Genomic DNA, 15588 nt, shown 5'->3' on the forward strand with positions numbered 1-15588 from the left:
GAGACTTACAGGCCTTTGGCATATAAAAACTATTTTCTTTTCTAAAATATTTCCTGTTTAGCATTTATAGCCACACAGATTTTGTTGAGAATTGAGGAAGAAATCCTGTAATAGAGAAGTAGATGGTGTAGGGCCAATTTTGGTGGAGACCTAAACGGATTAATCAAACCACCAGATTATATCTCATTATTATTTATTATTTTATTATTATTTTTTTAAATTTTTTTATTATTATTTATTATTTACAAAATATTTAAGAATATATTACTATTCAAACATAATCTGAATGTATCATTTATAAAAGAATAATATTACATATAGTTATAAAATACGTAAATATTATATAATTATTTTGAAAAATAATATAGTTTATTATTAAAAAATTAATTTTTATTTTTATATAAGTCTCGTATTTATTTATTTATTTTTTTAAAATAATTGTGCGATATTTCTATTCTCAAGATTGTAATTATCTTTTTTTTTATTAAATGTATTTTATTTAAGATATATCGGGATGATGCATAAAAGATAACTTGACATTCTCAAAAGGATAACGAAAAAACCAAAAGGATAAATAAATGATATTTTAAAAAAAGGAATAATTTTACTTTTGATCACATAGAAAAACAAATAAAGAAAAAAAATTAAATTAAAATATTTTTTTGTACGATTAAAATAACATACCTATAATACTCACTATCGAGTCCATAATGTCACGCGGTAGAGATATCATAATCATAAAGCCTACTCAGAGAAGCCGGACCCACTAAATTGAGATTGAAAAAATACAGCGTCGTGGATCCCACGTACATACTCTGGCCACCCACGTGCGACGGCTGACACCTCCACATGCTTACAACGCGCATAATTAATGTTTACAACGCGGTAGAGACACGTTGCGGACGCGTTTTGCACTTTTTTTTTTTTTTTTTGGTTGGACAATATTCACCTGCTCCCCTCCTCCAATGGTCTCTTTCCGATCAACTGCTATAGTAGGCTTCTCGCATGGACTCTTTTCAATCAACTTCTCTCCGGTTTTTGTCCGCCATCCCATCACAGACTCTGACCGCTCCTCTCCTCTGTTGTTACGTATACAGTGCCAACAGAGATTATTTTGAAAGAGTATTAGATTTCGTAGTCTCGATTTGATCCGCTTTGGTCAATTCAAGTCTTCTTTTTGATGCTCTGCTTTTCGCACTAACTACCACCCACCCAGTACGCAAGACGCTTTGATTTGAATTAAATTCGAAGTTATCTCGGAATACTTTTTTTTTATCCAACATTCGAAGTTATTCTTCCTTCCTCAAGCCTCCTTTTGAATTCTTTCCCCGTGCTTCAATAAAGCAAAGGCTAGAGTCTCTGAATATTTTATAGGAGTATTCTTGCTTTTGCTGAAGTGGGAGGGTCCTCGATGGAGAGCTACCTGAACGATAACTTTGGGGATGTGAAGGCCAAGAACTCGTCCGAGGAGGCGCTTCAGAGATGGAGGAGCCTCTGCTGGCTAGTCAAAAACCCTAAACGGAGATTCCGATTCACTGCTAATCTCTCCAAGCGCTTCGAGGCTGAGGCTATCCGTCGCTCCAATAAGGTCCCAATCCCAGCTATTTTTCATTTCATTGCATTTTTTTCTTTTCAAAATTGTTGCTAACATAAGGAATCGCCATGTATTCTGCACTTAAATCACAGTTATTTGGCAACAGAGTCAGACGAAGATGTGGAACAAATGGATTCAATTTTTGTGGCCAAGTTGATTGTACTTGGTTTTTAAAGTTTGAAGTAGTTCTGCATAACAAACGTTTAGAATTTCTATTTCATAAATCTACGATTTGATTTGAATTTTTGTAATAATAAACAAATGGAAAGTAAATAAAATAAAAAGTCTCCACCTTCTTTTGGTTTGAGCTTCGTTTTGCAATTCTAATATCGTGATCCCGTTGGTTTGGTCTTCTGCCTGCTTAAAGCTTTACATTCATTGGTTTGTCTTTGTCCAAAATATAACATTTCACTCATGGTCGAAAGCCAGGTAGATCCTTAGTACAGTTTCAGATTTTATGGAACTCTCTAGCTAATTGAGTAAAGTTGAGCAAAAATTTGAAAACGGGACTCCGAGTCCGACTTTGCTCTAACTTCAACAAAAAGGAGTCGGAGTCTTTTTTAATTTTTCAGTCGGAGGTGTTGCTGGATCAACTATGACTCCGATCAGATTCTACTCTGACTTTATGCTTCGACTTCGACTCCGTCCCCGATATTATACATATGTTATATAAATTTGTATTTATCATATATACTAGTATATTTATATAACTAGAACTTATATAGTAAAATTCAATAGTATAAACTACTTATAAAAAAAAAAAATAGTATGAACTAATTATTATAAAATAATATACTTATACTAGAAAAAAAAAGACTAATAATAATTTAGTATATGTAAATATCATATTATTACAACAAAACATAATCAAATATATAAATAAGTTAGACATTAGTATTGAAATAAGTCTAATATAATAAGTTAATAACACATAATACTAATTTACTAATGTATAATAACATGTAGTTAGACACTAGAAATAAATCTAGTATGAAAATAAGTTATAAATAAGTTAGATACTTGTATAATATAATAATATGTAATACTATATTATAGAAATAAGTCTAATATAATAAGTTAATAACACATAATACTATAGTATAATAACATGTAATTAGACACTAGAAATAATTTTTTAATACTATAATATGATAACATGTAATTAGAACTATAGTACACTTGAATGTAATATTTTATAGATCACATAAAGAAACCGTCTCTCTAACTCAAAAAAAAAAAAAAAGCCTCTAGATTTGAATTTCGCTGGAGGAGCTCCTCCTCCCCCCTCTCCTTCCCTCATTTCTCCTCCTCCTTATCCATCTCCTTCCCTTATTTCATAGTTTATTTTATTTCCTTCAAGGCCGAAAAAGTCAAATCTACAGTTTTCTTGCAACTATCAAGGGACACGTGCAGCACATGAAGACTCTCAGGCCGCAAATCATTCGAACGATAGTGGTGGTTTTGCAGAAATCACCGCTCGTGGTCATCACGCGCAATCCTTCCAATAGCTCTTCTCACCACACGCGCCGGATTACCAGAATCGCCACCACCAGATCTTTCAAATCTGACTTTTGTGGCTAAAAAGACACTAGCTTGTTGCCTTCATGCGTCGTCAAAGTTTACCAGAGTTAGTTCAAACTGTAATCCACCATTTTTCGTTTTTATTTTCCTTACTGTATAGTAAAAATAAAAAAAGAGTTCATCTCTTAGACGATTTGTCCATAGAGATTGAGTCCTCCATTTCTGTGAAGGGTGAGGTTGAATCTCTATTTAGGCAGAGTACTGTCTCTTTGACGTTTGTCTATAGAGAGTATCAGCAGCAGTAAAGTCCAGATAAGTCTAGTAGTGTATTGGTTAAGCTCTAAATGGTTGATACGGTCATGGATGTAAGTTTTTCTTGATAAATGAATGAATGATGACATTTCTCTTAAAAAAAAATTAGAAATATAGTACTATAAGTCTAGTATAAAAAGAAGTTAGATATTAGTATATAAGTAAATTATCAGTGAATGATTTAGTTTTAGTTTTTAATTTTTGGAAAAATTAAAATTTGAAAGCCCACAAAAAATTATTTTTTAAAAATAGGCTAAATATGAAGTTAAAAAAAAAAAAAAAAAAAAAAAACCCAAATCAGACTCTGCTCCGACAAGTCGGAGTCGGATCAAAATCTACACAAGTCGAAGTTGGATCGAAGTCTACACAAGTTGAAGTCGGAATCGGATTGAAGTCTATATAAGTCGGAGTCGGAGTCGGAGTCGGAGTTTGGATTTGAACTCTAACAAAGTCGAAGTCAGAGTTGGGTTTAGGGGAATCCGACTCCAACTAAGTTCACCCCTACAATTGAGAACTAGAAGTAAAGAATGTGTGGGAACATTTCTCTTGTTACCCTCTCCATAGAAGTTATTTTATATTATAAGTAGTTGGGTTGGCTTTTCTTTTGTTACTTCCTTAGTTACTTGACTAGATAATTAGAACCAGCTCTAGAAAGCAATTTTAAAGATCGGAGGAACCCCAAGCCACGTTTGGGCTTATGCTCCAAGAATGTTAGTTAATATTACAATTGGAGCTCTATAGAATCATCATACACGACAATAACTTTTTATTCGTAGGCAATTCATCATTCTATACTCAATTTGGGGCAGAACAATTTCTTCCCTTGAATCATTGGCATCCTCATAAGACCATTCCTAGTTGTGATTTCATTTGTAATGATTTATGGAAAGCCAAACCACATGTGGATTTATATTCCAATTGGACTATTCAATGTGACAATTTGAGTCCAATGAAACATTATAACCCGCAAGATTTTTTCCCTTAAAAAGAATTGGGCTCTCATTCACTACTATTCTATACAATATTTGTAGTATTACAAGAACTTTGGCCTCATGGCAGATGGTTTGTTGCCCCTTCCTTTTTGTTTTGATCGTGGTTGTGATACCCTATACTAACTGATAAGGGTAGGTGGTGTATGAGATCCCACATTGCTTGTAAAAAATAAGTTCTTGCTCTTTATAATGGTTTCAACGAGGCTTCAATTGTATAGTTTACTAGTCCTTTTAGAGTGTAGACCCAGATGTGGTTTGAGCCTTTCTTGGGGCATTACAAATTGTATCAGAGACCATCCCAACTAGAAATGTGGGACTTGAGCCGTGTCCCTTATGACGGATTGGCCTGATTAGGACGTTGAGAATTTAAGGGGGGGAGGGATTCAATACCCCATACTAATTAATAAGGGTAGGTGGTGTATGGGATCCCACATTGCTTGAGAATGAGAAGTTCTTGCTCTTTATAATAGTTTCAATGAGATTTCAATTGTATCATTGACTAATCCTTTTGGCTTGAGCCTCCCTTGGTGCGTTACAGTGGTATGACACTTGAACTTGAAGCTTCGATCCATTCAGGTTCCACAGAGCCAACAGATTTGGTTCGGTCCTATCCAACCCAACCCCAAAATTTAGAGTTGTTGGCATGTTTTGGAAGGTAGAATAGGGAGATTGAGGAGTTTGTTTAAGTCCCCTAAGAAATAGAAGTCTATTAAAGGCCTTGATGATAAAAATTTTGTAAACAAGGGCATATTTTTTTTATAAGAAAAATTAATGAACAAGGACATATTGATGTGGTTAAAGAATGTCAGGAAGGGAAAGATGTTGAAGTATAAATTCTCTATCACATGTCCTTTTCTCTCCATCTCTTTTTTTTTTTTTTTTTTTATCTTTCACGCAATTCCTACTCCATGAATCTCTCATTGCTTTACTCCTTCCCTCTCACTCTGGCTATATTATCAATCGAAAAGGATAGATTAATAAATCCCGAATACAAAAATTTGATTAGTAAATTTGCATCTTAAAAGGAAAAAGAGAATTTTTGGTATATAATAATAAAACTTTATATCTGACTTCTTTATGTTTGGTCTTTGTTTATATTAATCTGTGGTTCACTAAGTCAAGGTGTTCTAATTCTCATTAGCAAGTGCTCTGTAGGTTGGGCCTGAGGAAACAATACAACTGTGAGAAATCAAGGTGTTATATCATTCATGATCTGTGCAATATTAAACTACAATTAGCATACTTCCATTGATGCAAACAAAGTTGATGCTCAATTGTGCCTGCTGTGGAATTCGAATGTAAGCAGGTGTGAAGTTCCAGACCTCATTGGCTGTACTTAGCATCTTTAGCAAGTACGTGCTGTGGAACTTTTCCAACTGGGACATGAGCATATGCCACTAATTTTAATATCAGTTGCTTAGACTCCAAACTTTGCTGTAGTAAGGGTCTGTAAGAATATTCTATGAGCTTTGACGACTGAGGTGCATCTGGACTTATATTCTTTAATAATCTTACCTGGATAGGAACTTGCCTGCACTTTCTTGAAAATCTTCATGTAGATCTATCAATTTTATAAAAATATTCTTCTGGATTGAATGTTGGTGGTTCACAAATGGGAAGTTTTGAGGAATGCACTTAAGAGAGAAGTGGATTTGGTTAGACAATGTGTGGTGGGGGGTTATACAATGGCTTTTAAACTATGGTTATAAATTTTAAATCGTGTTCAAATTCAGAAACAATGAATTTCCTGAAAATTGGACATTTGTTGTGTCCTGCACAACTGAGAATTTCCTTGCATATTCTTGGTTTTCTGATGTCTCTCTCTATCTTTCTTTTTTCCCTCTTTCTTTCATGTTGAACATTATAGGAAAAGTTTAGAGTTGCAGTTTTGGTTTCGCAAGCTGCACTTCAATTTATCAATGGTAAATATCTTAATCTTCTCAAATTAAACTTTTGTAATATTATGGTTTTACTTCATTGTGTTGACTGGAACTTCAATACCTGTAGGTCTAACTCTTTCCAGTGAATACACTGTGCCGGAGGAAGTCAAAACAGCAGGCTTTGAAATATGTGCTGATGAGTTAGCATCCATCGTTGAAGGCCGTGATGGGAAGAAACTGAAAATACGTGATGGGGTTGAGGGTATTGCAAAGAAGCTTGCGTCATCATATGACATTGGCATTCCAACTTCTGAGCACTTGCTGAATCAGAGAAAAGAGATTTATGGAATTAATAAATTTAACGAAAGCCCAGTGCGAGGGTTTTGGGTCTTTGTGTGGGAAGCCCTTCAAGATATGACCCTTATGATACTTGCCGTTTGTGCTTTTGTCTCTCTTCTTGTTGGCATAACTCTGGAAGGATGGCCAAAGGGTGCTCATGATGGCCTTGGAATTGTCGCCAGCATTTTGCTGGTTGTACTGGTCACTGCCATTAGTGACTACAAACAATCTCTTCAGTTCAAGGACCTGGACAGGGAGAAGAAAAAAATTACAGTTCAGGTCACCAGAGATGGACTTAGACAAAAGATATCGATATATGATCTTCTTCCTGGTGACATTGTTCATCTTGCCATTGGAGATCAGGTTCCGGCAGATGGACTTTTTGTTTCTGGGTTCTCAGTATTGATAAATGAATCCAGTCTAACAGGAGAGTGTGAACCAGTTAACGTCAATTCTGGTAATCCTTTTCTCCTATCAGGAACCAAAGTTCAGGATGGATCATGCAAGATGCTGGTAACAACTGTTGGAATGAGAACCCAGTGGGGTAAACTGATGGAGACCCTTAGTGAGGGAGGAGATGATGAGACCCCATTGCAGGTCAAACTTAATGGTGTGGCAACCATTATTGGTAAAATAGGCCTATTTTTTTCTGTTGTTACTTTTTCTGTTATGATGCAAGGCCTGCTCAGCCGCAAACTAAATGAAGGGTCCCACTGGATCTGGTCTGGAGATGATATGATGGAAATCTTGGAATCTTTTGCTATTGCTGTTACAATAGTCGTTGTTGCTGTTCCTGAAGGACTGCCTTTGGCTGTGACACTAAGCCTTGCTTTTGCCATGAAGAAGATGATGAAAGATAAGGCACTTGTCCGTCATTTGGCTGCTTGTGAGACAATGGGGTCTGCCACAAGTATCTGTAGTGACAAGACTGGGACTCTAACTACTAACCATATGACTGTTGTGAAAGCTTGTATCTGTGGGAAAATCAATGACGTAGGAAGCTCTAAGGAGACTTCTAGTATAGGCTCTGAAATTCCTAGTTCTGCCTTGAGTATTCTTCTCCAATCAATATTTACCAACACTGGAGGAGAAATTGTTAAAAACAAAGATGAGAAAGTTGAGATACTGGGAACACCAACTGACACTGCTCTCTTGGAGTTTGGGATGTTGCTTGGTGGGAATTTTCAATCAGAAAGACAAGCACTGAACATTGTGAAAGTCGAGCCCTTCAATTCTGTTAAGAAGCGAATGGGAGTAGCTCTAGAGCTTCCCAATGGTGGTTTCCGTGTGCACAGTAAAGGTGCTTCTGAAATAGTATTAGCTGCATGTGACAAAGTCATAGACTCCAACGGTGAAATTGTTCCACTGAATGAGAAATCAATTAATCATTTGAAGGATACAATTGACCAATTTGCCAGTGAAGCTCTTCGAACTTTATGCCTTGCGTATATGGAAATTGGGAACGAATTTTCTGCTGAAAGTCCTATACCCACAAACGGGTACACATGCATAGGAATTGTTGGAATTAAAGATCCAGTTCGCCCAGGTGTCAGGGAGTCTGTTGCAATTTGTAAGGCAGCTGGCATAACTGTTCGGATGGTTACTGGAGACAACATAAACACTGCAAAGGCAATAGCTCGAGAATGTGGAATTTTGACTGGTGAAGGAATAGCAATTGAAGGCCCAGAATTCCGTGAGAAAAGTGAGGAGGAATTGCTCGAAATTATTCCAAAACTTCAGGTGATTTACGTGCTTAATGACATTATTTGGAGTGGAAGTTGGGAGACAAATTCAGTGTTGGTGGAAAACCCAAGCCGTACTTGAGCATAAATGCCTCCTAGCACAAAGCACAAGTGCACACTTGATAAAAGTAAAGCGCACATTTAAGAAAAGAAATTTTTTGATCGAAGAAATTTAATATCAAAATTCTCATAAAATACAATAAAAAAGGTAAGATAATCACATATTTAGCTTATCAACTCAATTTTGTATAGCATTATGCAACACGACATCATTACATAAAATTTAAACATAGCATTTTAATTGTTCTTTTGTGCATTATGAGATTTACATGACAAGGATATTTGATAGCTAAAATTAAATTACATGTTGAATCAAAATATTCTCAAAAGGCACTGAATGACCAAGCAATTCAGCAAGAATTGTTTGTATTGACTTTTATACTGACATAAGCAATACAATGAAATCCTAGATTATATATCAATCCTCATCATTAAGCATCATTATTTTCCTCATAGGATGATCTATAACCCTTGTCATCTTCTCAATTTCCTTATCTACTCCATCTAAGTTAATGGTTTACATTGATGCACATTGCATGGTGTCTGAACAATGAATAGTTTGACTCGGAATTTCCATGGACTCCATTGTTGAATTGATTTCTAAAGAAAATATGACATCTATATCGAACTCACAATGACCCATCCCAGAGGTGCCTAAGGAATGTTGCATTCCTTGACTATTTTTTTAAAGATTCCTAGCGGACTAATTCTGTGCAAATTCCTCATTTCCAGTTTGCAGTTCTCATAATTTGTTTTGCTTTATCTTGGGCTCTAACTATCCTCAAGTTCTCTTCCCTGGAAGTACTGCCCAGTCTCAATTTAGAAACAGTATGTAACTGCAAGGATTGGACTAAAGCAATGGGTATGGTAAATTAGGATAATTCTGGGCGACTTGAGTCTCAATGAGTCATTTGAAATCATTGGCAGTCATCGAAGTGTAAATTATTTGCTAGATAGAACTTTTCTGTGAGAAGAAGTTATCTGCTAAAGAAAATCTATTATTTCTTCATGTGCAGGTCATGGCTCGATCTTTACCCCTGGATAAGCATACCCTTGTGAAACAGTTACGAACCACTTTTGAAGAAGTTGTTGCAGTGACTGGTGATGGTACGAATGATGCTCCAGCGCTTCACGAAGCAGACATTGGACTAGCAATGGGCATTGCTGGAACTGAGGTGTTACCTGGATGCTGTTCCTTTGTTCTTGCCATAAAAAAAAATGTTAATCTTAGCAAATATAGCTGTGATGCGAGCCCCAACTTCAAAAATTTATATTCTACTTCTTTGGTTTTAAACAAGATATATTTATTTAAATTCTCAACCCCTTTAAATTAACTATGTTTTCATTTCATTCTTGCCTGCTAATACAAGTGCATCGATTCTTAAGGGAAAGTTAGATGGAATTGTCTGTGTGTCATTGGTAATCATATTTAGACATGAATTTTCTCTAGTTAAGGGGGGGGAATTTTGAAGCTTTGGGGGAACCACTAAAAGGATGCTTGGGAAATGAGATGAGATGAGATGAAAATTTTGTGAATAATAGAGAGATAGTTTGAGTTAATGTTTTATGGGGTTTTGGGAAATGAGAGAGAAAAAGTTGAAAAAATATTATAAAGTTAATATATTGTTAAAATATAATTTTTATTTTGGGATTTGAAAAAGTTGATTTTTTTTGTTTGAAAGTTTGGGAAAATTGTAATGGTTTGTTTGAAAAATTGTAATGATTAGTTTGAGAGTGTTTGTGTTTGAGTGATGTTTGGAAATAAATGAGATGGGATGAGATGAAAGATTAACTTCCAAACATCCCCAAGTAAATTATGATTTGGTGGAAACTGTGAGAAACAAGCATAGTCCTTGTGGACCACTATATATGTTTTCATATAGGGCCTTGAGCGCAAGGTATCAAATGACAGCAACTCACAACATTTGTGTAATTTCATATAAACATTAGAAATCTTTCCTGGTTTTCTTTCTGTCTACTTTTTGCCTTTTTTCATCTATTCTTTTAATTACCTTGAAAAGCTTTTGCATCATGAAACTGCCATTTTTCCAAAAACAAACCATGAAGGAGAGATTAGGATGTGTTATTGACCTAAAAGAGTCGGGTGATCAAACGTTGATAATGGTTTTGAGCATGAAGGAATTTAAGGCTTAAAAACTCAAGACCATAGGGCTTATCCTTTGGCCATTTGGAGGCCTTGACGTATCATCTTCTGCGTACATAACCTATTGGGCATTTTTGTATGGACTAATTACTTACTGATTAGGTGCGTTTAATCCTTGATATTGTTGTTTGTGCATCCAGGCCCTGTTCTTGTATCTCGTGGACAGTAATTTAGTGATTTATGTCATGAATCTTGTACCAGGTGGCAAAAGAGAGTGCTGATGTCATAATCTTAGATGATAACTTCTCCACAATTGTTACTGTGGCAAAATGGGGACGTTCTGTTTACATAAATATTCAAAAATTTGTTCAGTTTCAGCTCACAGTAAATGTGGTTGCCCTAATTGTCAACTTTTCTTCGGCCTGTTTGACAGGTCAGCAGATGCTCATTGTTTCTCTTTCTTTCCATATCAGTTTACTTTTTTAGGCTAAACCTTTTCCTATAGCATTCTTATAACATTCCTTCATTCACTCTTTTGTCTTCGTGGTTTTTGCTCTCAGGGAACACTCCTCTGACTGCTGTGCAGCTTCTATGGGTCAACATGATCATGGACACTCTAGGAGCACTTGCATTAGCCACAGAGCCTCCGAATGATGACTTAATGAAAAGATCACCGGTTGGTAGGAAGGGAAACTTCATCAGTAATGTTATGTGGAGGAATATCTTGGGGCAGTCTCTGTATCAGTTTGTAATAATTTGGTTTCTCCAGACAAGAGGAAAAGCAGCTTTTAGGCTTGATGGCCCACATTCCGATTTAGTATTGAACACGATCATTTTCAACTCGTTTGTCTTTTGTCAGGTAATTTTAAATTCACTGGGACAAATTGGGGCTCTCCCTTCACCACTCCCGTGGGGGACATGTCACTCTTAATTTGGAATGCGTTTCTTTGGTGTGTTGACCATACAGGGTCATAATTGATGGTATAATCTATATCCAGGAAAACGCCCAGAATTTTATGGTTTTGTTCTATAGTGCTGTATGTGCATGCATACATATATTAGTACTGCTATTCATCAAAAAACATATATTAGTACTGCTGCTAATATTTGGGAGGGGAATTTTATGTAATAGACTTGTTATTAATTTTTAATCCTTACTAGTAATATAGCAAATAATAGTAGGAGCATGCTGACAGATTCCTTCCATACACGCCTATGCGATGGATGCTCATCTCCTTTTTTTCTAGGCAGATACTTCTTCTGACTGGATGAACATAGATTTTTGCCTTAACTATGAAATCACATGATTCAATCGTGAGAAACCTATCCTTTTTTTTGGTATAGAATATTAATGTCTAGTTGCAATATCGAATCTTGTTAATAGTTTGCTGGCATGATTACAAGTACAATCTGAATTAATTACCCCTTTTTATCCCTCATCGTAAGAGCTGCAATCTTGAATTTATTTGTATTATGTAACTTACCCTGGAATGCTGATGTCTTCTGCAGGCTTTCAATGAGATCAGCTCTAGAGAGATGGAAAAAATAAACGTCTTCAAAGGTATAATGGAGAACTATGTGTTTGTGGGTGTGCTTACTTGCACTGTCCTCTTTCAAATCATCATCATTGAGTTCCTGGGCACATTTGCAAACACAACTCCTCTCAGCTCAGAACAGTGGTTTGTAAGTGTTTTCCTGGGATTCCTTGGGATGCCAGTAGCAGCAGTTCTAAAGATGATTCACGTGGGATCAAATTGAAATCAGGGCAAACTGAATAGGTGCGTTCTGACTGTACAGCTGTGGAATAACTTTGAACTAACATGGATTTCCGTTTGTAAAATTTGATAGGCTAGAAAAGTTAATACAAAACCTATGGCTCAAGACGGGCGTGTCTGACATTTGTGGGGGAGTGTCTATTCATGTTAGATTTTCTCTAGACTTGTAACTTCAGGCTTTGTGATATGAATTGAAAGATTTGCCTGATCATGCGGTTGTATTATAACGTACTTATACGGTATTTTTATGATTGATCTTGCCAGTTGTTATATAACACGCCCAAATGTTCCCATCAACAGAGTTTTTTCTTCTTTTTTCTTAGTGTATGATTGACATGATCCAATTTCATCTAAAACCAATTTTGCCTAGGCATCCGGTGCCAATTGCCAAAAGCCGTTTATGTTTAAGTTGAGATGGGTACTTATTAAAAGTTTGATCTTGAAGGTTGCAGTCTTTGTGTCGCTTGGCATTTTCGAGTCAAGGTATACGTGATGTCAAACAAATAGGAGAAACGTTTAGTTTCGAAACCAACCACCATGGACCACACGGCGAATGCGTATGGCTTACTCTCGCCTATTGATCGGTAAAAAAGGCCCACGCTATTGTTCGGCCCAACTCTTACGACTGGACGTGACCACTAGTTTTCTACTCTTTTTTTTAAAAAAAATTTTAAATATTATTTTTAAAATTTACATAGTGGTAATTCTTTTAACTATTTAAAAATAAAATAAAATATACTAGCTATCAAATTTCTGAAGCAAACTAGCATTTAAAAAAAAAAAAAAAAAATTCAAAACAGTTCCGGTTTTGCATAGTTGGTAATTGAATTTGAGTGCTGTGCGTTGGACTGCAACTTTTCCAGTTGAAAAAAACTTGTGCATTGATAATTGAGCAGGTGCACGTTTGAGATAAAGAATTTTCTTTAGAATGAAAGTTTAAGGTGCTGGATGCTCAATGAATGATGAAAAACTTAGGCCTCGTTTTGCAGATAATATAAATTGATATTAAAGTTAAAAATTAAATAAAATATTATTAAAATGTATTTTTTTAATATTATTTTATTTAAAATTTAAAAAGTTAAATTATTTATTTTATTTTATATAAAAATTTAAAAGAATTATAATAATAAAATAAAATAAAATAATTAAGATAAGTTGTAAAAACAAAGTACTCGTGAAATGATTATCTCGGTGTCTAGATAAAGAATTTTCTTTAGAATGAAAGTTTAAGGTGCTGGATGCTCAATGAATGATGAAAACTTAGGCCTCGTTTTGCAGATAATATAAATTGATATTAAAGTTAAAAATTAAATAAAATATTATTAAAATATATTTTTTTAATATTATTTTATTTAAAATTTAAAAAGTTAAATTATTTATTTTATTTTATATAAAAATTTAAAATAATTATAATAATAAAATAAAATAAAATAATTAAGATAAGTTGTAAAAACAAAGTACTCGTGAAATGATTATCTCGGTGTCTAGATAAAGAATTTTCTTTAGAATGAAAGTTTAAGGTGCTGGATGCTCAATGAATGATGAAAACTTAGGCCTCGTTTTGCAGATAATATAAATTGATATTAAAGTTAAAAATTAAATAAAATATTATTAAAATGTATTTTTTTAATATTATTTTATTTAAAATTTAAAAAGTTAAATTATTTATTTTATTTTATATAAAAATTTAAAATAATTATAATAATAAAATAAAATAAAATAATTAAGATAAGTTGTAAAAACAAAGTACTCGTGAAATGATTATCTCGGTGTCTAGATAAAGAATTTTCTTTAGAATGAAAGTTTAAGGTGCTGGATGCTCAATGAATGATGAAAACTTAGGCCTCGTTTTGCAGATAATATAAATTGATATTAAAGTTAAAAATTAAATAAAATATTATTAAAATATATTTTTTTAATATTATTTTATTTAAAATTTAAAAAGTTAAATTATTTATTTTATTTTATATAAAAATTTAAAATAATGATAATAATAAAATAAAATAAAATAATTAAGATAAGTTGTAAAAACAAAGTACTCGTGAAATGATTATCTCGGTAATAGACACCTCTCCAAGAACAACGATAAGTATAAAACCATCTAATCCAATCTACGGTTCTCCATTGAATGCGGGAGATGAATTTCTCTTTTTAGTCAGGAACCATACTCCTGTTCTGTTGTGGATAGGAGTACTGTAGATTAATGAGCGGCTGTCAAAGCCTCAAGATCTAGCTGCATCCATGTCCCAAAATACCAAAAGGGTTCCTTCCTATACTGCCATGATATGATTGCAATGCAGAATCCCAAAATCTAGAACACATATTTCACCAGACAATTATTCTATATATAACCGCCGGCGCGAAATCGGCCGAAGTCAATAAAAAAAAAAAAAAAAAAAAAAGAAAAAGTGAGAGAGAGAACGAGGGAAATATGCAGAAGGGAGGAAAAATGAAACAAAAAAGAGCCGAAGCCTTTGCTCGAGCTGAACCCAAGGCCCATCCTCGGAACGATTTCGTTTGTGGTCGCCGCCGTGGATTGAAGAATCGGTTGTTACGGTCGCCGTTTGTCACACATTCCGAACCTGAGTCGCCGTCGACGAGGGTCTCACTGAACCGGTTGTAAGTAGATATTTTGTTTACCATTTTCCAGTTTCCACTCTCACACAAAACGCTTTACTCTCACTAGAACTCAAAGCCACACACACACACTTTACAACATCTCTCTAGACTCTCATTACCTATCAGGTCCATTTATGCTAATGGACTAGGGTTTTTAGTGATGCTGAAGCTTAAACGTTGCCGTTCTGAACTATTCTAAGGGATCGCTTTGAGCACAGATACAATGGGGAAGAATGTGTTGGTTATAGGTCTTGCTCTTTTGGTTCTATTTGGAGGTGTCTCGTCAGCTTCTACTATTCCTGCAAGTGAGTTAGCCTTTTTTGTTTGTGTTTCTATGTGAATATGAGCTTAACTGCTGAAGTGTTTTTTTCTCAATTACTTGATCTGAGTTTGCTATCTATCTTCTTTTTAAAGCAGAGATTGTTAGTGGGCTATTCTCAAATGTTGTGTCTGTGTTTACGAAACGGTTGTGGTCACTCAAACTCAAAGCAACAACCAAAACAGGTATAGATCTCTGGATGCAGCTACATTTTCTTTGTTTTATGTTCTGAGTCGTAGTCTTGATGGAGGGGTTTGTGTATATGTAATATGAAATGGTAGGCTTATCGGATTTGTGTGTGCAGCGTTTTCTAGCCTTCCGATGATGAAGT

General features: G+C 34.8%; 1 protein-coding gene across 1 annotated transcript; it reads left to right on the top strand.

Moving 5' to 3' along the window:
- The first annotated feature begins 906 nt into the window (after positions 1–906).
- LOC121260920 (calcium-transporting ATPase 1-like) lies at positions 907–12594 on the top strand. Its single transcript, XM_041162996.1, has 7 exons — positions 907–1588; positions 6287–6341; positions 6427–8378; positions 9457–9615; positions 10806–10977; positions 11105–11403; positions 12054–12594. The coding sequence occupies exons 1-7, from the start codon at positions 1412–1414 to the stop codon at positions 12300–12302; spliced, it is 3063 nt and encodes a 1020-aa protein (XP_041018930.1). The 5' UTR covers positions 907–1411; the 3' UTR covers positions 12303–12594.
- The last annotated feature ends 2994 nt before the right edge of the window (positions 12595–15588 follow it).

Source organism: Juglans microcarpa x Juglans regia, chromosome 4D (genome assembly GCF_004785595.1).
Source record: "Juglans microcarpa x Juglans regia isolate MS1-56 chromosome 4D, Jm3101_v1.0, whole genome shotgun sequence".
NCBI lineage: Eukaryota > Viridiplantae > Streptophyta > Magnoliopsida > Fagales > Juglandaceae > Juglans > Juglans microcarpa x Juglans regia.